The following is a 25,853-nucleotide window of genomic DNA, read 5'->3' as shown; positions in this document are numbered from 1 at the left end:
TGTACAAGTAATGCATAATAATAATAATTATATTTATTAATTTATTAGAGTTAATTTATTTTTTTTTAATTAAAATAAGTGTTAATAATAATTTTAATTAATAATTTTACCTTTTACCTGGGTCTTTTACCTTATATAAAACTTCAGTATGCAATTTTAAATTATATTCTCCATAAAATTTTTATTTACTAAAATAAAAACAATGAAACTACAATTTATTTTTGAATTTTATCTCTTTTATTGAAAATATTTAATTCTAATTTTTTGACGACTAAAGTATTTTTTAATAATATAATAATAGTAAATTTTTTTCTTTTAATTAGACAAATACATCAAGCAAACGAAAAACAGAGAAATCAGACAGCAGTGATGAAGAAAACATAACAGTTTCTTATAAAAGTCGGAGAACAATAGCAGTAGCAGGACCAAGTGATCAAGGTGCCACTGCAATACTTGAAACTGAAACAGAGTTGGACAAAGACGCTCAAGCGATATTTGAACGAGCACAAAAAATAAATGAAGAACTTGAGGGTAAAGAAGATGACAAAATATACCGGGGATTGAATAATTATTCGCAGTATTATAAGAAAAAAGACACTGCTGCTGGTAATGCGTCGAGTGGGATGGTACGTAAGGGTCCCATAAGAGCACCAGCAAACATACGCACCACAGTAAGATGGGATTATCAGCCTGATATATGTAAAGATTACAAAGAAACAGGTTACTGTGGTTTTGGAGACAGCTGTAAATTTTTGCATGACCGGTCAGATTATAAATTAGGCTGGCAACTTGAACGTGACGCGATCAATGGTGCTGGTGGAAACAGCGGTGATGAAGACGATAAAAAATATGAAATTGATAGCGATGAAGACAATCTCCCCTTTAAATGCTTTATTTGTCGCAATACATTCGTCGATCCGATTGTTACTAAGTATGTTTAATTTAATTACATAATTATTTAATTACTCTGCCAATAATTATTAATTTATACACTTGATACTAATGACTTATAATTGATATGTTACAGGTGTAAGCATTACTTCTGCGAAAAATGTGCCTTAGAGCAGTACAAAAAGACGACTCGATGTTTTGTATGTAACACACAAACTAACGGTGTTTTTAATCCTGCGAAAGAAATAATTGCGCGAGTTAAAGCGGATGAAAATAAGAGTATTAATGAAAGTAGTGATGATGATGTATAAATAAATGACGATTCATAATATAATTATTATTTGGTAAACTTTTTTGTGAAATTTTAATCAAATTTCCGATATTATTAATTAATAACTATTAATTATAATCAATAAATTGATGGGTAATTTTTAAAATATTTTAATTTACAGTTTAATTGATAGTGAAAGACTGATGTCCGTAGCTTGGAGCTTAACTTTTCTACAGGATATACTATAATATAATAAAGCATTAAATTTACAGCAGTCAATGTGTGTCAGTTGGGTAGTATTAACTTGAGACAGGTTGTGTGTCGCGTGGGTGGTTAAATATGTGAGTGTGGGCTTGTGTCAGAGACCGACTCGCTGTCTTTTAAATCGATACAAAACACACTACACAAAATAATATTTTTCGTTTCATGTATTTAATCATTATCATTAAAAAAAAGAAAAAATAGTGTATATAATGGTTTTTGAATATTAATAATTGTTGCTGTTAATAATGTTGTTTAAATAATTATAATATATAATTGAAAAAAAAAAAAAATTGATGATTGTAACTATCATGACAAGTATAAATTAGTGTTAATGAACAGTAATAATAGTTAATTTATTATAAAATAAAATTTTATATCATTAAATGAATAATTACACACGGCTCATTATTTACTTATAATTTACTTGTAATTAGTTACTGTAATAGTTTAAAAATTATTTCAATACAATGAATAGAAAAAAAAAGTCCAAATCAATTTTTTTAATATTTTTTAAAAATGATTTTTTTAAGTGAACAATAAAGAATGTAGTTTTTAAATAATATAATAAGGGATATTGTATTAAAAATAAATAAGATAACTGGAAGAATAAAATTATCACTTTACCAGGTTAGTGAGTGTCTGTGTATGTATATATACATATATCAAAGAAACCTAAGTTTGATTGATAATATAATATATTTTATTTATATCTACACTGTAATCGGTACAAGTGATTATGCAACATTTAAATTAATAATAATTATTTAATTAATAATTATCAACATAAATGTTTTTTGTGTTGTAGATGAGTGGTAATGACGGTGATGTCACCCCCATTGGAGGAGGAAACTCTGTCGCTCGTCGGCGACAGAAAATCCAGTGGTTTATTACAGGAAAAAGGGATTATCAACAATCGTGGAGGTGGTGGTGGCAGATTTGGAATCAGAAGTCATACAAGAATGTATACTGAGGAAAGTAATCATCAAATGCCCAGCGAAATGTCATCAACCAATTCTAATACCACCGCCAACGCAAACAACATGACAACTACTATGGCAGCTACAATAACTACTGCAGCTACAACATCTTCTATTGAAACTGCTGACAATGTTAGCAAAGCTACTGGAGATGGTGAAAAAAATGTTGGAGGTGTTGTTACATTCGCTGATTCTGCTGAGTATGATTTAATTGATTCAATAAATATCGATGATGATTTACTTGGACAGTTTCATGAAGATGCTATTAAACAGGTTTACTTTCATTATTCAATTAATTACAATTAAGATTGAGTGAAGGAATAAATTTTACTGGAAAAATATCACCTGTAAATTTTTCAACAGGTTATTGGTATCTATAAAATAATAAAAGTAAGATTTAAGAAAAGTAATACTTGCTTAGTTATCAGAAAGTTAGGGTACATAAAAGAGTAAGAAAATATATTCATAATCGTTAAGGCAAAAAACATTTATTAATTTTTAAACAAATAAAATTGAAATTACAAAATGTTTAACCCGGAAAATTTCAAAATTAGGGTGTATTTTTAAAAAATTTCTCTTAAATTTTTAATTTACTTATTATTACATTCATTTGCACTTTGAGTATTTCAAAAAATTTATGTGCATAATAAAATTCACATAGTTTGAGTAATTAAAAATTTTTTTTTTAAATAGGTATTGAATAAATTAGTTATTTTAGTATGATTACCTTGTTTAAGTTTAAGAGTTAGTCGAATTGATCAATTATTTAGAAACTGCGTATCTTTAAAATTAGTTCAAATATCTTGAAACCGATACGTTTAACTTGAATTTTCATAATTAAATTGTTTATATTTATCTAGTTAAATTTTTTAAATATATTTAAATTTTTTTATAAAATAAGTTTAAATTGTCATTAGTATATTTTAAACTTTGATTAAAATCTAACTTTATATCATATGTAAATCATGAACCGAAATCAATCTTACTCACGTTGATTATAAAAAGAAATCAATCTTTCACTTTTGTTGCTGTCAAGTGACATTTCTTGTTAGATAAATAATATTTTTTTTTCTTAGATAACGTCTTACCTGGTGATACATTTTAAGGGTGATATATTTATGTCATGTAAAGTTTTTTATAAATATCTTAAGAATAAGAAATAATTTAAACATTAAATCATCAATCCCTAAAAATTAAAATAAAATTTCAGGCTGGTGTTGGTTATTTCCAAATATTCGCAGCACTGTGTACTGGTCTCAGTCTTGCAGCAGATACTGTTGAATTTTTCGTAGTACCTTACATATTGCCAAGCGCAGAAGTTGAATTGTGTATCAAAGACAATGAAAAAGGATGGTTGGCTAAGATAACATTAATTGGCCTTGCACTTGGTGGAATCGGATGGGGTGGATTAGGTGATCGTATTGGACGTCGTAGAGCATTACTGTCAGCAATGTCAGTTCATATCATTTTTAGTGGAGTAGCAACTTTTATGCCTACTTATGGAACTTTTATGACTGCACGATTATTTTCGGCAATGGGGTAAGAATAATTTTGAAAATTATCTGCCAAAATAAGAGTAATACTGCTTATTTAGCCATGTTAGCTTAATAGACGTTAATTTTAACCTTTCCAATTGAAAATAGTCTATTAGTTGTTTATATCATTAAGAAAATAAGAGAAATTTTGTCTCTGGCTTATTTATTTAATAAAATTATTATTATTTTTTTTTTAATTAAATTTAGCTTCATTAAAAAAAGGTCTTGTGCTGAATTTTTGCCTTTTGGTGGTTAATTTATTATGATAAATTTTCGGAGTAGTTCTAATAACATTCTAATTTCACGCTAGATAAATTTTTTTTATTGATTTTCTTGTGTTCATGTGAATGTAATTATATATCAAGTATTAATCCATACGAACAATTTGCAGTTACTATGTGGCGGCCAAAAATGATGAATTACTAATAAAAGAACTTTGGCTTAATGATTTTTCGATATTTTTTATCACGATATACATTGTTTGGGTAATTTGGAAATAAATTTGAAAAATACTATTGCTTTGACCGGATCGATTATCAATAATTTAATTAAAATGTGAAGAGCAAACTTATAGAACCAACTATTCAAAACTTCTCCAGAAATTTAATAAAAAAAATTGACTATTATCAAAAACTATATAAAATCGTGAAAAGACACAAATTCATGTCAAATTAAACTATAAAAATTTCTTTTAAAATAAAATCATATCCGTCACAAAATTTTCTTTATTTTTTTAATGATTTAGACGATAAACTGATTATCGTTGAAAAAATGTCAAAGTATAAAGCGACATAAATTTTACGATCTTTCTAACGACAACAAATTTCACTATAAAAATCAATTCCATAATAAAAATATGGCCGCCACAAAATTTTCCTTATTTTCTAAATTAAATAATTATATTGATAAACATTTCACATTTAACTACATTTACATGCACAACAAACTAACTACCGCTGAAACCCATATAAAACCTTGAAAGGAAAAATTCAAGTCAAAAATTTCCACACTGATAGAAGGATTTGTTTATAGTTAAAAATATTTGTTAATATTTAACAAATCATTTATTAGAGACCACTTTTTAGTCCTTAACAAATATTTCTTAGTATTTAAAAAGATTTATTAATATTTAATAAATGAATATCTGATTTATTAAATACAAACAAATCATTTTAAATACTAAGAAATATTTGTTTGATACTAAAAAATGGTCTCTAATAAATGATTTGTTAACTATTAACAAATATTTTTTTAATACAAATAAATCCTTCTATCAGTGCAGTTGATACTAAATTTGACCAAAATGAAAAAAAAAAAAAAAAAAAAAAAAATTTTTATTATAACTGCCCCGACCATAAAATTTTATCGTGAAATTTTTCATCATCAGAAAAGTCGTAACTTGAATTTATGTCTTTTCACAGTGTAATATTTTTTCAGCGACCATAAATTTATCCTTTAAACAATTAAGAAAATAAAGAAAGTTTTGTGATGGATATGATTTTATTTTAAAAGAAATTTTTATAGTTTAATTTTTTATCATCAGAAAAATCTTGATGTAAATTGATGCCTTTTCACGATTTTTTATATTTTTTGGTGATATATATATATATATATATATATATATATATATATATATATATATATATATATATATATATATATATATATATATATATATATATATATATACACGATATAACGCGGCTTGTCACGACGATAGCATCAACAATTCTTAAAGGATCTCAATGAAACTCAACATACTTATTCTATCAACTATTAGGAAGGTCAAGTTCAAATATGAGCTTAATCGGTCAAATAGTTTAGAAATAACAGCATTTAAAAATTTTGAAATTTCGAAAATTTGATACTTTCACTACTTTTCCTTCAAATAACTTTTGACCGCGTCGAGTTATTCGATTCCTGTAAAATGCATCTGAAAGCTGAGAAATCAAGCTTCAATTTATGTGCTTACATTTTTTTCTAAAGCAAAAAATATCCATCTTAGGATCATTTTTAAGAAATTTTACTCTTGCAGTCGTTTTGTCTACACAAAACTGACTGAAAAGTACTGAAGTACAATAATTCTTCTCTTTCTTTATTGAACATTATTTATTTTTTTTTTGTATTTAATCCTAGTAGTTTTTAATTCTATTCATCATGAAATTTACTTCCATTTCGGCTGCCGAATGGCCTTTTTTTATGATATATTTATGGAAAAGTTTTGAATAGTTGGTTCTATAAGTTTGATTCTTCAAATTTTCCATCAAATTATTAATAATCGATCCGTTGAAAACAATATTATTTTCTAAATTACCTAAACTATGTATATTAGGGTGTGCCTAATTCAATTCCCATAAAGAACCTTTAAAAATTGGAATTTTGAGTTCCTCTCTTAATAGGAACTGTATTTAGGCATTTCCTGAGATATTTTAGGTTGAGAAGTTCGTATTTGATTTTAGTAATTATAAAATTTTAATCATTTTTATAATTTTTTCCGGCCACTGTGGAGATATCTCATGGCTGGAAGTACCCAAACAAAGCTCCTGTTAAAAGCGGAACTCAAAATTCCAATTTTAAAAGGTTCTTCACGGAAATTGAATTTTGGCACATCCTAGTGTATATTGTGATAAAAAATATGAAAAAATTATTAAGCCAACATTTTTTTATTAGTAATTCATAATTCTCAGCAGCCATATAGTAACTGCAAGTTGCTAGTTAGTAATGTTAGTAATTAAGCAATTAATATCAATGAATATTGTTTTTATTTTAACAGTGTTAGCGGTGCTATCCCACTGGCGTTTGTCTACATAGCTGAATGCTGTCCGCACATCAGTCGATCAAAATGGGTCGGTGTTTTAATAAGTGCCGGTGCACTTGGTGGTGTTTATGCGGCACTATTGGCTTGGATTGTAGTCCCAACAACGGGCGAAATGGTTGTATTAGAAAATAAAGAACACTTTAGTGCTTGGCATCGATTTCTACTGATGTGTTGGGTCCCGGCTGTTTGTGCAACTATCAGTTTAATATTTATACCAGAGAGTCCACGTTATTTGATTGAAGCTGGTCATGATGTTGAAGCAATGATGGTCTATCAAAGAATATACAAAAGTAATACACGTAAAAATATAACTGGGAGCGGCGCTATCACAGCAACAACGCAGTATCAATTGTCTGAATTAGAATTACCAACTAAAAGACCGAGGAGACGTGGACAGTGCAGTGGAAATTGTTCTCCACCTTCACCCTCATTATCAAGCAGTGTCAATAGTAGTAGTAATAATAATAACAATAATAATAATCATAATCACCACCATCATCATCAATGCAGCAATAGTACAAGTGGTGTACTTGCTGATATTACTTACTCAATTGAAGTATTTTGCAATTCTTTTATTCAATTATTTTCGGCATCATTTTTACGCATAACAATAACTCTTTTGGTAATATGGTCTGCTGTTGGGTTTGGATTATACGGATTACTTCTTTGGTGTCCGGAATATTTAAAAGTTTTACGTTCTATGGAATATGAACAAGAGACAATACGTTTGATAAACAAAGAATATATTAATCAAACATTTACATCATCGTTAGAAAATCGTTGGTATAAAAATTCAAAATTTATAAATTGTAAATTTAATAAAATGGTATTTAGTCATGTTGATTTTGTTAATTGTACATTTAAATCTGTTGACTTTATCAGCATAAAATCAAGCAAAACACATTTTGCTGATAGCATTATTGTTAATTCAAAATTTCTTGATACTGATTTATCAGCTAAAATCTTTATACGGTGTGTTTTGGAAAATAATACTAAATTGAGTGTAATAAGCCCATGCCCAACATTAGATCTTGACTATAATATTTATATTGAAGAGGCATTGCATGGGCATTTGGTCGCTCAAATTGTTATTGTTGTCGCTGCGGCATTTACTGGATACTTTATTCTTACAACAACATTTCAACGTACTAAAATAATTGGTAAGTTAATTAATATAATTAATTAATTAACTAGGTAATAATATTTAAAATTTTTCCAGGTCTATCATTACTTGTAATTATTATTGTCGGAGTATGCAGTTTAATTCTTGTTATAAGTAAAAATAATGCATTAGCGGTGCTAGGATTTGAAGGTGGCTTAATAACTATTTTTGCAATGATTTGGACGATATTTACATTTATAACAATTGAATTATTTCCTACCCATTTGCGTTGTACTGCCTTTGGGCTAATGGCAGCAGCATTCAGAATTTTTGGATTATTTGGCACTGCTATTTATCAAACTATTGTCAGTGCTCATCTAATTATACCACCTTTACTTACAGCATTTACACTTGCTATTGTAAGTATCGCAACATTTTATCTACCAAATACAAATAATGTCTTTTTATAGGGTTAATTAAGTTAATTATTTGAAAAGCACAGTAGTATAAAAAAAAATATTGTACGCACATGATGCGAATAATCTAGTATAGTCAAAAATTTTAGATTAACCAAAGAGCGAAGACTATTGTAAAATGTTAAATGTAAAAAATGAATGTGTTTTAAAGTCCCCCAGACTCTTCCCCAAAGAGTGCTATTATTATTACCCGCCGGTAGGGAATGGTGCCCTTCTTCGACTTCCTAACAGAACTGCGAATTGTGATAATTTCGAATTTCTATATATTCAAAACATTCACATGTACTTGCAAGAAGATACAAATTTTTTTTTATTTTATTTTTCATTAAAAATGAACAAAAAAAAGGCACCAATTATTAATTGCTCTCACAAATTATTATATTTTATAAAAAAAAAATTTTTTTAACATAAATGATTTATAAAAAAAAAAAGCTAAATTAAGTATTAAGTGTCGTACGTATCTCCGTATAACTGCAACATAAATATAGAATTTAAAAAATTCCTTGAATTTACAGTAAAGTGTATATAAAAATGTGAATTAAAATAAAATAAGATAAATTGATAGTCTGATAGTTTGACGCAAATAAAATTCATTAATAATTGTATAATTAATCAGCGTTGGGTATTAACTAATTTTAAACTATTATCTGTTAATATCACAATTGCAGATTTAATTATAAAAATTTTTATCGAGGGGTTATTCTGGTTCCAGCGCTTGAAAAAAAAAGCCAATATCCATAATTTTTTTACACAGAAACTATTACAGATATTAATATAAAATTTATTTAGCTCAACAAATGCACTCTTGAATAACACAAAAAATATCTAAATTTATTTTTTTTTATATTTTTTATATGAATAAACAACGGGTGAACAGAGTCTCTCCAAAAGTTGGTATGTCACTGACGTACATGATAACTTGATAACAGCTTATCAAAAACGCAAAAACCAAAATTATTTACTTTCAATATATAAGTAGTTGTTGAACTAGCTACGGAGATTAATATTTATTGATAAATAACAAAATGACAGATATTTGAAAAAAAAAAAATAAATAATCTGAAAAATGAGGCTTTTTTCACAGTTTCTAGTTTAAAAAAAAAGTAGTAAAATCAAAATTTTGATTTTTTTGTAGCTGCAATAACTGATACTATGTAGAATATGTTGTTTGAATTTCATAAAGATCGAGTCAGTGATTCCCGAGATATCGTGTACGTCAAGCAGAAAAACATAATTCTGAGATAAACGCGTTTAAAGTTTTTTTAATTAAAATTAAAATCAAACCTAAAGTCAATCGGCGATGTCGGCACCATAAAAAATTATGAAAATTAATTTAGCATATATTTAATAATTATATAACAAATAAATTATGGCAAAAAAAATTGACATATAGAAATTTTAAAAAATAAAAAATGCAATTTTTTAAAAATAATTTTTTGGAACAAATTTTTTTATTAAATAAAATTAAAAAATTGTTAAGTGACTGCTTACTCTAATGTCATTACAAAATTTCTTCAGCCTTTTCTAAATTTTGATTTGTTTTTCATTCGAACATCAATATGGACATTTTAATACAATACTTGTAGATATATGTACTTTCAAAAAAATGTTTAAAAAAATTTTTTTTTAAAAGTTACAAGCCAGAATGACCTCTTAACATAATTACTCGATTATGATTTAAACTTTAACGCACTTAGTAATTGGAGCAATCAGAAAGTTTAGTTGTTAATAAGTTAATATTAACTATGAACTTTGAAAACAATTTCAATTATATCCAACACTGTTATTAATTATACCATTTAAGATTTGTCAGGTACTACCCCATTTTTGTATCCTGTGATAATCTAAGATCATCACACGGCGTATATATTAAACTAGAATGTTGTGTAAACAGGACGTACTTTTTTTTTTAAATGAATGCAATTGAAATTACTTACAGGAATACCGGGTGTATAGCTTCATTTACACAAAAAACTCATTCAAGTAAAATCTGCGAGTAACTAGCAAATTTTTTTGAGACTTCTAGTCCTATAATTGAGCAATAAACATCTAAATTCACATCATTGACAATATTAATTGATTATCAACGATCAGAAAAAAAAAAAACTTACAAGCTATAATTAATTTAAGCCTTAGTTTATATTTGATTATAATAATGATAATAATAAGCTCAATTATTATGATAAAAAAAAAGAATGTACTTTCAATGCTTGCCATAATTGAAATGAATTATACTCATAATTAATAAATATTTCGCGATCAATTTAAAACTTTACACATATACACACATATCATACATGTAAATATAAGTAATAATAATAATAAAATACTGATTAAGAGTGATTTAAATTTCGTATATTTGTTTTCGTCTTACGAGTGACTTGAAATGGAATGAAAAAAAAATAGTCAATTAAAAAATGATAATATGAAAAAAATGCTATTTATACTTTGACTAAAAATTTATTATAATTTTTTTGTTAGTTTGAATCTATTTTTACCTGCGCGTTTTGTCATTTTTTTATAATTATATATTATAAGGGATTACATGCATGGTTGTAATTGTAAATAACATACACAAAAAAAATGTTTAAAAAACAAATTAAATATAAATGCTGTTTTATTATGTACACACTTATGTATAAATTAGCGCTGCTTAATTTTAAGGCTTGCGCGATTATTTAATTCTAAAAAAATTCATCAACAATATGGTAATAATAATAATAATAATAATTATTATTATTATTATTATTACTATTATTATTATTGTTATTATAAAAATGAAAAATACGCAATTGGTAGTTGTTATTGATACATTTTAATGATGATTATGATTATAAATAAAAGTAGTAAAAAGCTGATAATTATTTTGTCGTAATGTCTATTGTAATTTCTTTTTAATCTACAATAATAATAATAATAATAATCAATAAATAATTTATTATAATAGAATATACGTAGTTAATATTTATGTATACTGTAATCATTATAAAAGCTAAAATGTATACTTTTATGGTAAAATAATTGTTTAGACCCCGTTATCACGACAAGCCGTGATCTAGGCCGACTTTCCTGGGTATTCTCTTTCTATTTTTAGTTTTTTTTTTTTTATTACTATTATTAGTAGTATTTATAATATAAATATCATGTACAAAGTTTGTCATTTATTAAGCTAAGATATAAATTATTATTGTTTTATTTTAACCTCGTATAAATCATCAATTATCACCAATACCATTTTGAATATACATAAAAGAATACGAGATTATGCTCGTTTCGTTGTGCAACAAGCAAAAAATTTCTTTTTATAAATGCAAACAGTACTCAAGCTCTTATCTTATAATTTTCACAATCACTCATTTTGTTTTTAATTTTAGTTTTATTATTTTGTTCGTGTAAAAGTATCAAAACACACGCATAATTGTGCGTATAAACATGAATAAAAAAGTAAAAAAATCACTGATGGTATTTTTAATTATAAACTATAAAATAATAAATAGTTATAAAAAAAAAACAATGTATCAAATACCAAATTAATTAAATTTTAATATATCAATCCTAATAATACTTTATTTATACTTAGAAAATTTTTTTCGATTCCCGTTAAATTGATTTGTTGAAAAAAAAAAAATTTTTTTTTCTTCTAATAAATTTGTTATGGCAGTAAAATATTTTTTGTCAATTGAGCGTAAATATTTGTTAATATTATATTAATGAGATCATAATGCAATGATTTTATTTTTCTTCATTAGTCGAATGAAAAGTTTACGTACTGCGGTTAATTTTTGGTCCGCTGTAACACTTCATAATTATGATAAAAATGTTTATTTTTCTAATAAAATTTTAAACGGCCAAACTTCAGCCTATCGAACATTAATTCATATTGTGAAAATCAAAATGATATTTTTTTTTTTAATATTTCGATATTTGTCTTTTTTTCTTTTACGTTTTAAATCACACATATTTATATAAAAAGATATAAAAAATTTTATCGTAAAAAAAAAAGCGTAAAATACGCTAAATATTAATATGGCAGACAGTATATATTATTATATAATTTATACTATTATATAATTTATACTATTTTAATTACTTCATTAGTATTTATATATATAAATATATATAATAAAATATACTAATGAGTATTGTAATATTAAACTAGATATTAAAAAATTTTCTACACACCATCACGTATAAAATCGATTATATAAATAAAAAAAATAATAATAAAATAGTACGATTTATGCCGGCGACATTAGAATGTTTACAGAAAAAAAAATAATATTTCAACATTTAAATTCAGAGGCCGTTATGGCATTTAGGTCCTTCATAAGGCCTTCTAAATTAGCCATTTCTTGATTCAATTCCTCAGTACTGTACGAGGGTTTAAGTCGTTCAATTTCTTCAGGCGTATGACAAGCATTTGAGACGGAAGCCAGTCGATTTTTAGTCAATTGATTAGTACTAGTTGCTGCTGAGGAAGAACCGGATTGTTGTTTTTTATATGGACTTCCGGATAGACTAGACCTTACAGTAACTTGAGAAACTTGAGTTACGTGTTTCTGTTGTGCTGGTGTGGATGGTGCTGATTGTGGTGGTGGAGCTGGTACGCTGAAACTTTTTAATGGATGACCTTGGAGTCGTTTAATACTACCACTACCACCACCGCTATTGGCATTAGATTCTGTTCCTGATCCACTACCACCACCAAGTTCACCTCTACTGCTATTTCCACCGGAGATTATACTCGATGAATTAGCAGCCACGGAAGATTGACTCGTATTACCACCACCGTAGTGTCCGGGCGTAAACTGTTGACTACTTGTTGAATTATTGTAAGGTGTACTGCCGTACGTCATAGAATTATGATGAAGCTGCTCGTAATTGCTTGACATCGATGATAAATCAGCAGATGCATTCGACTCCGGAGTGGGCTCTAATGTTATATGGGCTCTACTTAAGCTATATTGAGCGCCAACAGTACGTGGATAAATTGATCGTGACGACTCACGCGATCCATCCGATGAATTGAAGATCGTTGGTTGTGATAAGCTGTTACCATGACCGCTACTTACAATGGTCGTTGATGCTGCTGTTCCTGGTGCAATAGCTGAAATTATTATTAGTTTTATTTATTATATTATACTTCAATTTATTAGTTGGGTATTTTTAGACAGTATTCCCTATTTTTCTAAGAATTTTGATAAATTAATTTAGGTTTACCGTAGGGTCATTTATAAGTGACGTCATTCTATTTTGTAGGCCTTCAAATCCCTAAATCCCCCCCATGTTACATTTTCAGAGAACTCTCCCTCAATGCGACATTAAATTATGAGACATTTTTACGGTATAATCGTGATAAATTTTTTTTTTTTTCGTAATTGTGTTAATTATTGATTTTCTAAAAGGCTGGCAATGGCCTGGTCGGCTCGGTGATGGCTTTTCGAAAGAACGGGACCCGGGTTCGATCCCAGCACGTACCAATATTTTTCAGTGATTATAATGTAAAATATGTGCGTTACGTTACGTTGCCCAGCCTTTGAAAGTGGCAGAGATAGCCGGGCGGCCACGTCTAACTTGGGCGATCACACATTTAAGCAACAACTTGAATGGGTGACCACTTTAGTCAGCGTTGGCTAGCGCGAGGAATCTCTGCACACTAGGAGAGGGGCCTAATGCTCCAGTGGTCGATAAAAGAAGAGTTTCTTATCAATCACTGTAGACTTAGCCTAGCTCCGACTGTACTATCATGGGTTTTCTCTGTGGTTTCCCCATGAATCTGTTCCAATAGCCTGAGAAGGCGAGGTTCAGGGTGAATACGGTACAGAAAGCACAAGTCGGTCCACAGCCGCAAAAATTAAAAGTAGAAATGAAATGTCGGGTGGGACTTGCTGAGGTCCAATATGAGAAATAGAAAAAGCGTAGAGCTAGGAGAAAAAGAGGAATCAGCCTTGTAAAAACCGAGAGGTGTACAAGCAAAGCATAATAATAATAATATTGATTTTCTAAAAAAAATTCGGTAAATATTTACAAGTGGGGTCCATTTTAAAACCATTTTAAATTTCATTTTTCTGAACGAAACTTTTATTTGATTTTATTAATATATCCTTTTGGAAAAATACATAAAAAAATGAATTTAAAAAAAAGAAAAAAAGGTTGATTAGCACAATTTTAACAAATTTTACTAATTTTCAAAAAAATTTATAAATTTTTTATAAAATTGTGATATTTAAGTTTTTTTTTTATTGTTTGTTTTTTTATGTACTTTAAAAAAAATATATAAAAAACATAAAAAAAAAAAAATAAAATAGAAATTTGCACCAAAAACCTGAGAGCCAAAATTTTTTCCAACTTTTGAAGACAAAAAAGCTATCGAAATCTTTATTGTTTTCTTTCACATTTTTTATCATAAATGCGCCGTAAAAACAAGCAAATCAAAAAAAAATTTTGAAAATGTTAATTTTTTACCTAGTTATGGCCCAAAATAAGGTTGGCCCCACTTGTAAATAATTACCAAAAATTCTTTTGATTTCAAATAGATGTATTATTTTTAGTCAAGTATGAAATTGAAAAATGCATTTGATTATTTTTATTTAAAAGTATCCATTAAATTATTAATCTATATATTTGTCAGATACTGCCACAAATCTGAGGTATCCTTTTTACCCTCGATTTATGATGTAGTAGTTAAACAGTCTCTAATTCTACATTTTGAATCAGATGATAAATGTAAGTTATAAAAAAATCAATCAATATCTTAGTGAAACTGTGACTTCATGGTCCTTTTTTTTCCTCAAAAAAATCCTGTGATTCGGTTTCAACTTTTTAATGAAATTTCAATGCTTTTATAATAATGATTAACACAAATGATTCAGATGAGAACTGTCTAAAAATAGCTCTAAATTGGTACAGAAATAAAATGCAGATAATCTAAATTTCTCTGTGTGGTGTATTGTGTATATACTTACATGAATGTAGCGGTCCACCGCTATCAACCACAGTTAGGGGGATAAATTTTGATTTACTGCGACTGTGTTGTCTCGTGAGTGTCGAGCATTTGTCATCCAAATTATTAGTTGCTACAGTAATTAAAATAAATGGCTTAACTTAAAAAAATTAACTAATAAAAATAAATAAGTAATGAATTTTTTTTTTTTTTAAATAAACAATAACGAAACTCAGAAAAATTTGTGTCGTTACATTGTGTGTACTATGAATTTTGTTGCAGGATTAAGTTGTAATAAAATAAATCTATATTTACCCATATAACTCGGTACGTAAGTACGTTTATCCAGTGAACCAGAATTTATTACTGTATTACCAGATGTATCTGTATGGTTATAATCAGTATTACCAGATCTTGGCAATGTATTATTAACAATTCCACCGCTAGTCGTTGATGTCAAAGTTTCACCATTAATTGATGATTTTTCCAGAGCTTTGAGCTCCATTTGATCATGATGAATCCATAGATCTGGTGGTTTAATATTAGTCTTTTGATTTACATCTTTCATATAGCCTTTTTTACGGTCTGGTGACTCATTTTGTCTTCTACAGCATACAAATATAACAACAACTGCAACTCCAGTAATTAATATCACTGCACAGCCGATTATTATATAGATAAGAACTTGGGATAATCCTCGTCCATCTAAATTAAATTTTTATTGATTAATTAACCAGTATTAAATAAAAGTTTTAAACACACATGTATAAAATAACTAATAATTTCTTATAACATTCTCATCATTCAAATAAAACTTACCTTGTTGTTGTTGGCTGTAAAAATCATCATAATCCATGCCATTGCCTATTATAAATCAAAAGAAAACGAAAATAAAAATACTAAAATAAATCAAAATAAAAAATAAATTCTTATACCAGCTCACAAATAATATACGTCATAAAAATTAAAAATTGCAAAATGTGAAAATGCACGGCTCAAACATTCATATTAAAATAAAATTGAAAATTTATTTAAAAATTTCATTATTTTTAGAATGGTTTAGCAATTTAATAAATTTTGAATTATTAAAATAAAAAAAATTGATAAAACTCATCAGATTCAAAACTTGTTAAAATGCAGACGTTATCGCAAATCGTATTAAAATCGATCGATTCATTCAAGAAATAAATTGTTTTCTGAATTTTTCATTGAATAATTTGTGTGTAAAATACTTAAAAAAAAAAAAAAATTCCATCCGGCCGCACTCGAGATGGAAGGTAGATTTCATAGAATAGATTTAAGGTAAAAATTTTTGAAAAGTTAGAGTATTATTATAGGTCAAATCAAACGGCATGCCATCAGTTTTAGAGTGGTGTTTTTAAAAATGAGATATCTTGTCTAAAATTATTAACAAATATAGTCACGGAAATGACGAATTTTTATATTTTGAAAATTTTAACTGGCCACTATTTCTAGAATAATTGTCCGATTTTATTCATCTTCAAATTCGTTAGCATTATATTATATCTATAAATGTTTCTACCACTGCTTTTTTAGAGCTTTACTCAGCTATTTAAAAGATTATATGACAAAATTTTCAGTTAATTCCGACATGAGGACCAATGTAATAGATAGATTTCTATGAAATCTACCTAATAGCTCAGAAACAATGACATTGATTTTATATAATGAGTCTCTCAACTTGCATAAGCTAGTCGAAAAATTGTAAAACATTATTGTTCGAATCGTGCAGCAAATAACTCAAAAAACAATTATATAAAATTAAATAAAGATAAGAATTAGTATAATTTAAAAGTATAAACTTACTGAGTGGTGTTTTAAAGACAACAATAGATGAAAAAGGTCCATAACCTTTGATATTTCTTCCTTGAATTTTAAAATAATAAGTTGTACTAGGTTTCAGTCCTTTAATAATATACTCAGTCTTATTTCCAAGTACACCTTCAACATGCCAATCTCTCTCACGTTTTGTATTATCAGTCGAATAAGATATAATATAACCGATAATATGACCATTGGGTTGCTTAGGCGGTTGCCAATGTACTATTACTGCAGTAGAACGATCTTCATAACTTTGAACAGTTAAATCACGTGGTGATGATGTAGGTGCAGCCTCGTGTGTTTGATTAAGTGCAATCATACTCCACGGTGATTCCCGCTTACCCTTAACTGTCTTAACGGTAAATTCATACTGTGTGTTTGGCTTCAAATCGTCAATCATACAATTTAGATCAGAAGCATTGAAATATTTATAACGTGGACTCAGTGTTAATGGATGATAAGGCGCATATCTAACGACGTAATATCTGTTGTCCGAAATACGTTGGCCACCAGAGAGTGATGTATCTGTCCAGTACAGTACAACGGTATTGGCAGACAATACGACTGCTTTTAGCCCAACTGGTGGTATTAATGGTGTTACTGTTGATTCAACAGCCGTTTTCTCAATAGTCCTTACATTAGCATAAATTGGTGGTCCTTCGCCAGCTTCATTGGTTGCGCGTAGTGATATTACATACTCAAACATTGGATCAAGTGATTCAATTGAATAGTAACGTTGTTTACCGTCCAATTCCTGATTAAAAACATCCGGATAACCTTTACCCCAGCCAATAATGTAACCCCGTACTTTTATTCTGTCATCTTTGGGTGGACTCCACCATACGGATATGGACGTTGACAGGGCTTTTGTACGTAAATTCGTTGGTGCTGAGGGTACTGTTGATTCATCTAAATCATTCTCGTAAGTTTCAATTGCCATCCACTCGGTCCAAGGGCCTGTACCATTAACATTTAATGCACAAATACGTACATGATAAACACCATGTTTTTCTAATCCAGATATTACATGAAGACGTGTATTACCTTCAGTAGTTATTGTATTTGAATGATAACGACGATCCTGACGACGATAACGAATTTTATACCCTGTTATTATACCATTTTGACCTTCAAGCGGTGGTTCCCAACGGACAATAATACTTGTCGAGCTTGCTGCTTCTAATGTGACATTGTGCGGTGGGTGAGATGGTTGAGCGCTAAAAGTTCTTAGATTTATTTCACTCGTTGACGCACCCGGCCCGTTTTCATTCACTGCGTACACCCAAATACTGTACTCAGTATAAGGTGTCAAATCAACTAATTCACACGTTGTGCTCGTCGTTTCACGTATTCTTTCACCTTCGCTGAATCCACCAGCTCCAATACTGCCACCAACGTCGTCTGTATTTTCCATTGCTGTTACAACGTACTTAGATATGCGACCGTTGAGAATTTTTGGCTCTTGCCAGGATACTTTTATACTCTGACTACTCGTTGCATGGCCCTCAAGATTCAACGGTGGGCTTGGTACATCTGCTTCAGAGTGAGTTGTTACTGTAAGTACTTCACTAGAAGCTCCAGCTATTCCTTGTGAATTATGCGCCACAACACGAAATTGATATGTTACTCCGGGTTGAAGACCTCGCACTACTACTTCCAATTGTCTTTGTGCAGTTATTACTACGCGTTCTCTATAAATCATAAATATTCATCGATTTTTATTACTGTCAAAGTTAAAGTATGTTATTTAAATTAATTGAATTTAATTTAAGCATGAATAATTTACCTTTGAGATCCATCTTGTTTATAATAAATATGATAAGTAAGTGATGAATCACTATCAGCATTTTCTGGTTTTTGCCAACGTAAAGTAACAAATCTCGTTTTGACAATAACAACGCTGAGATTTTTTGGAGGTAATAGAATAGGCCCATTGCTGCCGGCACCCTCAAGTAGATCCAGATTGTCGGTGTTATCTAAAAAATGGGATTCAGGTTTTTGTTGATGATGGTGATAATGATGATGATGACGAGATGGTGGGGGTGGTAATAAGGTTTCATCAGGATCAGAATCAAAATCAGAATCAGGATCAAGATCACCCTCAGTATCAGCTTCTGTGATTTTATCAAAAAATAAATCCGCGGAATCATCACCAGGATAAGAATTCGATGATAATTCTGGTGATGATGGAGTAAATGCTGATAATGTATGACCAAGGAGCGTGCTGGGATGTTGCCAGGTATTATTGTATAATTGTCGTTGATGTGATAATTTTTTTTTTGGTAATGACTTGGGTGACAATGTTATGGATGGTGACTTTGCCAAATGGCTTTTTTCTTTTTTAATAACAGATTAGTACGGGGTAACACAATTAGTAAAAAGGATAAAAAATGGTAGGAAAAAAAAATAATCAAATAAGTAAGTATAAAATAAAATAAATCATAAAATAAAAAAGCGAAATAAAAAAAAAAATAGCAAAATTAAAGAGTACCTGTATGAAAAAAATGACTTACTTGGCTTATGAATGATAACAAGTCGAGCGAAAGTTTGAATAGAACCCGCTGGATTGGTTCCAATACACTGAAATATTCCAGCATCTATCGGCAATAATCCATTTATTCTCAAATTATTGTTATTAACAAGCTGCCAGTATTCGCTGAGAGTTATTTTTTCTCCATTTTTAAGCCAAGTAACTTTAGGCTCTGGTTTACCATAAATATCACATTCAAATTCTAAATCCTGATTTTCACTAGCAACTTTATCTTCAGGTCTCTTTATAAATCTCGGTGGCACTTGAACCGTTACTTCAGCCACCGCATCGAGTGTTTCAACATCATTTTTTGCCCGACATTGATATGATCCCGTGTCCTCTTCCATAATATCAGTAATCATAAGGCTAGATGCTGCTATTTTACGATATCTTGAATCCAACGTTGCTAGATCAACAGCTACTCCGTTTTTCAACCATAAAATAGAAGGTTTAGGCCGACCATTAGCTGCACACTCGAGTATAATTGTCGCACCTTCAACGGCTATTTGTGCTTTGGGTTTTGCAATAAATACAGGCGGGGATTGTTGATCAAGATCGCTGGATAACGAGGGCGATTCTTGTAAAAGAGTCAGCTGAGCTTTATTACTCAATCTATATTGATTAAAAGCCGTAGCGTTGCATCGGTAGGAACCTACATCTTCGTGGCGTACATCATCTATTTCCAACGCACCCGAAGACGGCATTATTGTCATACGACTTTCATCCAGCTGTAAAGGATGTTCATCTTTGAGCCACTGAATTTTTACTCTATTTTCCAACGATTTCGTTGTTAACAAACTACAGCTAAAAAAGGCCGTTTGTTTCAAACTGACGGCTATATCTCGTGGCTCTTCTTTAAACGCCGGCAACTGTGACAACAAACTGATAGTAGCTATTTTTGATACAACAGCTCCGACATTTTCTACTGTCACTAAACATTGATAACCACCCGTCAACTCGGAATTATCTGCGTAGACACTGCTGATATACAGCGATCCATTAGCTAATTGTGATCTATAACTATCTCCAATAAAATTAACCATTTGACCGTCCTCGGTACGCCACTGGATATTAATAGCTGATGCATCGTACACTGTGCTAGACGCTTGACAGTCCAGTCGAGCTGCACCACCTGGCTCAACAATAACATCTTCCGGTTCTACTATCAAATCTAATCCCGCAGCACAAAGACCTTTTAAAATTAGAAAATTTTTATTTATTATTATAAATCATAATAAAAAAAAATAATAATAATAACAATAATTATCTTAAATTGAATAAACAAACAACGTTTACTTACCACTTGTGACAAGTCCGGAAATAATCAAACAGACTCCAATGAATTTATCCATTTTATTGAATCGATATTTTAATTCAAATAAACATTAATTAAAATTTTCAATAAAACCCGCAAGTTAAAATCATTTTCTGTCGTCCTCTAAATAATATCTATTAATCCACATCTCTTCCATCTCACTCTCTTTTTTTTTTCTTTCTTTCTTTCTTCTCACTAGCTTTCGATTTTTATTTATTATATATATGATAGTTTCAATCCCGTCACTTTTTTAAATACTACATGGATAAAATTATCTCCAAACGTATAATTGCATTATTGCACTTACTGATAAAATAATACACAGTGTAATATTATTTAAATTCCACATAAGGACGTATATTTATTATTTTAAATTGTAAATTAATATTATTCTATTGCGGGGACGACATATTGCTGGCTGCGCGCGAGGAGACGGTTAGCGTCGTCGTCGTCGCCATAGTCTCGTTATGTACACCATATATATTCATATATGTATATAACATATATATATATACATATAACATATATAACACATGTATCCAACCCCCTCATATTCACCTTTGCTCATTCTATTCTGTATTTCTATGCTGTCTACTGTACCATTCTACTCCACTTTCCGTGCGCCAGGCTTTATATTATGCTCTATACTTTCACTCACCCTCTTTTAAAAAATACAAATCCCACACATTTATACACACATATATGTATTTGCGTTTATTATCTACATTCTATTCATACCTATACAACAAAACATTTCAAGTCAACTTATTTTTAAAAAGTGGCGCTGCTATTTGTCATCTGCGCATGATCCTGAATGACAAATTTTAAAAATTAGATGATTAGATTTTATCAAATATAAAAAAATTATCTAAACTTTGGAGTAGGAAACTTTTTTGAAATTAAAAGAATTTTAACTACTTCTTTTAATCGAAAAAAGAAATAAGTATTTTGGGGATTTTTTTTTGTAATTAAAAATTAAGATTAAAAAATTTTTGACGCGAAAATATCGAAAAAAATTTACACCGTAAAAATGGCCGAAATTGATTATCTTAAATAATTATAATTATACGTTTATAAATATCTTCTAAGCACAATTTGATACTCCAATTTTTAATAAAAATTTTTTTTGCAGAATATTAAATATAATTAAATTAGCAAGAGAATTTTTTTTATAAATTTTTTATGAAAAAAATCTCTTCTAATTTTTTTACATTAATCATTTTAATTTTAACTTTTAACAAATAGTATTTTTAATTCGTTATTCTAAATAAAATTTTTATTATCATTTTTTGCATAAATGCTGTATAAAAAATGAGAAATACAATAAAACCGACAAGAAATTTAATATTTTATCTAAAATTTGAATTTTATTAAATTATTGAAATAGTTTTATTGAATTAATATTTCAATATTCCATTGCATAAGATTAAATTTGTATTCGCGTCAGCGTTTAAAATTCTCACATAAAATTATTTAGACAATATATTAAAGTTGACATGTTTTTTCAAACATGTATTTACAAGTAACAATTTTTTTTTAAGCTAAAAAAATGTTTATCTAGATCACGGAAAAATAAATAGAAGTATTCTACTAAAATTTATAGATACCTGACAATTTTAATGATATTTTAAATAAATAAATCATAATAAAGAAATATAAAGTTCAAATTCCGTAATTAAAAATTAAAAAAAAAAACTATGAATCAAAAAAATGGTTAACTTTATAAATGTAAATTTTTCACAAGTGGATTTTATATTTAAAAGGCGAATATTATTCCCGCTATTCCCGACTCTGGTATGTCGGCGCGCACATCTTTCACCTGCATGCGCGGACTTTGAAATTGTGTTTGAGGTTAAGTCTGGCGTTCTAACTGCTTTGTTGTTTGTGTATGAATATAAATAATAATTATATAAAACAATAGCCATTTTTTATAATAAAAGCTATTTAAAACTGATAATACTTTATATTTCATCGAAGGTAAGTACTTGATAAATACTTTAATTAATAAATTGAAAAAAAAAAAAAAAAAACTAAAATAAAAACATAATATTAAAGGTTATACGGTGTTTAACAAATAAATTTTTCTAGGTGTTATTAAATAAATAAAAATGTCATCAGGAGGTATGTTGTATGGTGGAGATGAAATAGGAGCGCTGGTATTTGATTTAGGACATCATTCACTGCGTGTTGGATATGCTCAAGAAGATACTCCGAAAGCCGAAATCCCAGCGGTGGTTGGTATCGGAGAGGAAAATTGTAATAATACGGTAGGTACAACCAACATCGCAACTGGAACTAACAAAGTTGAACTGATGGACGTTGATGATAAAAAACAGGATAATAATATCACACAGTCTAAGCCTAAATATTACATCGATACGACGATACTTCATGTACCGCGTCCAGGAATGGAGGTTGTTAGTTACATGAAGGAGGGTATGATTGAAGACTGGGACCATTTCGAAAAAGTACTAGACTATACTTACTCGAAAATAATTCAATCGGATGCTGAATTCCACCCGGTGCTATTTTCAGAGGCACCCTGGAATATCCGGAGCAAACGTGAAAAGTTGACTGAAATAATGTTTGAGAAGTACAACGTACCGGCGTACTTTCTTGTCAAGAATGCTGTGCTTGCTGCATTTGCCAATGGACGTGCTACTGGTATAGTTGTTGACAGTGGTGCTACACATACATCAGCAGTACCAGTGCAAGATGGTTTTGTACTGACTCAAGCTATCGTTAAATCCCCGCTTGGCGGTGACTATATTACAATGCAGTGTCGACAGCTATTACAGGACAATGATATTGATTTATCCCCTGCCTACATGATAGGTAGTAAAGAAGTCGTCAAGGATCACGAAAAACCCCGTTGGGTGAAGAAAAAAGGTTTACCTGAAGTTACTAAATCTTGGCAGAATTACATGGTTAAAAAATTAGTTCAAGACTTTCAAGCTAGCTCGCTTCAAATTTCTGAAACTCCTTATGATGAAAAAATAGTATCCACTATTCCTGCTGTTCAGTATGAGTTTCCCACTGGTTATCACCAGGTAGATTTAAAATATTTTATTTCAATAACGGCTTAATTAATTAATTGTCATTTTTTACGAATTGAATTTTGGTTTTATTAGGACTTTTCTTCGGAACGTTTTAGAATACCTGAGGCACTTTTTGATCCAAGTATGGTACAAATGCGTGGTGGAATGGTGGGTAACACGATGCTTGGTGTTGGCCACATTGTAACGACGAGTGTTGGAATGTGTGATGTTGATGTCAGACCAGCACTTTATGGCAGTGTTGTAGTTACTGGTGGTAATTCATTTATTCAAGTAAGTAAACAAAATATTTCAGTAATTTTCAAAATATTTTTCAAGTATTATATAAATTCTATCTTCTTCCACTTGAATTTTTTTTAAGCACATTTTTTTACTCACTTTTACATTTACAATAAAAAAAATTCAAAATAAATTTTCTATAGATTATCAAAGAGATGATTTTTTTTTAATTACTCATAACTTAAAAAAAGGCCATTCGGCAGCCGAAATAGAAGTAGATTTCATAATGAATAGAAAAAAAAACTACCAGGATTGTATAAAAAAAAAAAACCAGTGCAAAACAAATTTCATAATTAGCATAGCAGAATATGACATAATTTTGAGACTTCACATATGATATGCTATTCAAATTGAAGCTTATTCAAAAGTTATTGCACAGAGGACCAAAAATAGTAGAATTTTTTTGTGACTTTTGAAATTTTTAATCTGCTCTTATTCCTGATCTAATTGATTGAGGACAATAAATAAGCATGGAAATTGAATCTTATTAAATAAGCTTTAAGATGCAATTTACAGAAATATGAAAAGTTATCGCATTAAAAAGTTATTGCAAGGAGAACCAAAAAAAGTTGAACTTTTCGAAATTTTGAATCAGCTCGTATTTCTGAAATAACCGACCGATTCAGCTCATCCTCGAACTTAACCTCGGTAATTATCCATAGAATATGGACGCGAAGTTTGATGGAGATCCGTTAAAAATTGTGAGAGTTAGAGTAGAGAGACAAGGCTCAGATCGACGAGCTGAGTGAGGATGTACAAAAATGTTTTGAAAATTCTGACACGAGGATCAATGCAATATTTAGATTTTTATGAATTTCATAAAAAAGAAATTGAAATAATTAATAAAAATATTTTTACCTCAATTTTTAAGTTAAAATTCAATAATATTTCGAAAATTTTTAAAAATATTTTATTCGTATTCTAAGTAGTGCTTAATTAAAAGATAAAAGTTTAACGTTCACATACATTCTAATTTTTAAATTATTAAGCGCTCAGTAAAAATATTTTTGATTTATTAGTATGTATTATTATTATTGTTATTAACACTTATTTTATTTATTAAAGGGCTTCCCGGAACGTCTTAACAGAGATTTGTCGATGCGAATACCTTCAAGTATGAGATTAAAATTAATAAGTGCTAATGGATGTGCTGAAAGAAGATTCGGAGCGTGGATAGGTGGTTCCATACTGGCGTCAATTGGTACCTTCCAACAAATGTGGATTTCAAGTCAAGAATACGAAGAAAGCGGAAAAAGTCAAGTCGAGCGAAAGTGTCCGTAATCGTATTTGATATTTATGTTAACTGATACTTTTCTATCTATATATATACATATATAAATTAATATTACTATTAATTTTTTTTTGTAATGACGAAACCAATTTATGGTACAATTTTAATTTTTCTACAATACTGCCAAGGTTCACTAGAGTTACGACAAAAAATGTACACTACTTATTTTTCATTTGTAAACTTACATATAAAGTAACTCTATGAAGTATTATTGATTTTTTTATGGCTATTAGTATATATGAAAAGAGAATTTTAAAATTTGA

At 29.0% G+C, this 25,853-nt stretch overlaps 3 protein-coding genes across 7 annotated transcripts; 2 read left to right on the top strand and 1 right to left on the bottom strand.

Moving 5' to 3' along the window:
- Window positions 1-1,130: 1,130 nt before the first annotated feature.
- LOC123269146 lies at window positions 1,131-9,193 on the top strand. Of its 2 annotated transcripts, none has more exons than XM_044734718.1 (5): window positions 1,131-1,235; window positions 2,232-2,676; window positions 3,614-3,942; window positions 6,712-7,916; window positions 7,976-9,193. In XM_044734718.1, exons 2-5 carry the CDS (start codon window positions 2,242-2,244, stop codon window positions 8,326-8,328), a joined length of 2,322 nt encoding a protein of 773 aa, XP_044590653.1. In that variant the 5' UTR covers window positions 1,131-1,235; window positions 2,232-2,241; the 3' UTR covers window positions 8,329-9,193. The 2 variants fall into 2 exon arrangements, with proteins under 2 accessions (XP_044590653.1, XP_044590652.1); XM_044734717.1 differs by lacking the exon at window positions 1,131-1,235 and adding an exon at window positions 2,000-2,053.
- A 3,298-nt stretch (window positions 9,194-12,491) lies between these two features.
- LOC123269129 (neogenin) lies at window positions 12,492-21,716 on the bottom strand. Of its 4 annotated transcripts, none has more exons than XM_044734676.1 (8): window positions 20,950-21,715; window positions 19,633-20,841; window positions 18,906-19,095; window positions 17,105-18,810; window positions 16,097-16,141; window positions 15,593-15,982; window positions 15,300-15,410; window positions 12,492-13,441 (listed from the first exon to the last, which is right to left on the bottom strand). In XM_044734676.1, the coding sequence occupies exons 1-8, from the start codon at window positions 20,999-21,001 to the stop codon at window positions 12,618-12,620; spliced, it is 4,527 nt and encodes a 1,508-aa protein (XP_044590611.1). In that variant the 5' UTR covers window positions 21,002-21,715; the 3' UTR covers window positions 12,492-12,617. The 4 variants fall into 4 exon arrangements, with proteins under 4 accessions (XP_044590611.1, XP_044590610.1, XP_044590608.1 ...); XM_044734673.1 differs by having other exon boundaries at window positions 12,493-13,441; window positions 18,906-19,455; window positions 20,950-21,714; XM_044734675.1 differs by lacking the exon at window positions 15,300-15,410 and having other exon boundaries at window positions 18,906-19,455; window positions 20,950-21,716.
- Window positions 21,717-22,799: 1,083 nt separating this feature from the next.
- LOC123269175 (actin-like protein 6B) lies at window positions 22,800-25,798 on the top strand. The gene is made up of 4 exons (XM_044734760.1): window positions 22,800-22,941; window positions 23,053-24,014; window positions 24,096-24,293; window positions 25,365-25,798. The coding sequence occupies exons 2-4, from the start codon at window positions 23,073-23,075 to the stop codon at window positions 25,578-25,580; spliced, it is 1,356 nt and encodes a 451-aa protein (XP_044590695.1). The 5' UTR covers window positions 22,800-22,941; window positions 23,053-23,072; the 3' UTR covers window positions 25,581-25,798.
- Window positions 25,799-25,853: the final 55 nt, after the last annotated feature.

The sequence above is a fragment of the Cotesia glomerata genome, linkage group LG7, assembly GCF_020080835.1.
Source record: "Cotesia glomerata isolate CgM1 linkage group LG7, MPM_Cglom_v2.3, whole genome shotgun sequence".
Lineage (NCBI taxonomy): Eukaryota > Metazoa > Arthropoda > Insecta > Hymenoptera > Braconidae > Cotesia > Cotesia glomerata.
The sequence above is the reverse complement of the archived record's forward strand: the minus strand, read 5'-3'. Positions and strand labels throughout refer to the sequence as shown.

Bases quoted from the DNA above. Each gene is read 5' to 3' on its own strand.
- LOC123269146 (XM_044734718.1), top strand. From the start codon at position 2,242: ATGACGGTGATGTCACCCCCATTGGAGGAGGAAACTCTGTCGCTCGTC. The intron at 2,677-3,613 runs GTTTACTTTCAT...ATAAAATTTCAG, and splicing joins ATGAAGATGCTATTAAACAG to GCTGGTGTTGGTTATTTCCA. The intron at 7,917-7,975 runs GTAAGTTAATTA...AAATTTTTCCAG, and splicing joins TCAACGTACTAAAATAATTG to GTCTATCATTACTTGTAATT.
- LOC123269129 (XM_044734673.1), bottom strand. From the start codon at position 21,001: ATGGATAAATTCATTGGAGTCTGTTTGATTATTTCCGGACTTGTCACA. The intron at 18,811-18,905 runs GTAAATTATTCA...TATGATTTATAG, and splicing joins AAACAAGATGGATCTCAAAG to AGAACGCGTAGTAATAACTG. The intron at 15,411-15,592 runs GTAAATATAGAT...TAATTACTGTAG, and splicing joins TTACGTACCGAGTTATATGG to CAACTAATAATTTGGATGAC.
- LOC123269175 (XM_044734760.1), top strand. From the start codon at position 23,073: ATGTCATCAGGAGGTATGTTGTATGGTGGAGATGAAATAGGAGCGCTG. The intron at 24,015-24,095 runs GTAGATTTAAAA...TGGTTTTATTAG, and splicing joins TTCCCACTGGTTATCACCAG to GACTTTTCTTCGGAACGTTT. The intron at 24,294-25,364 runs GTAAGTAAACAA...TATTTATTAAAG, and splicing joins GTGGTAATTCATTTATTCAA to GGCTTCCCGGAACGTCTTAA.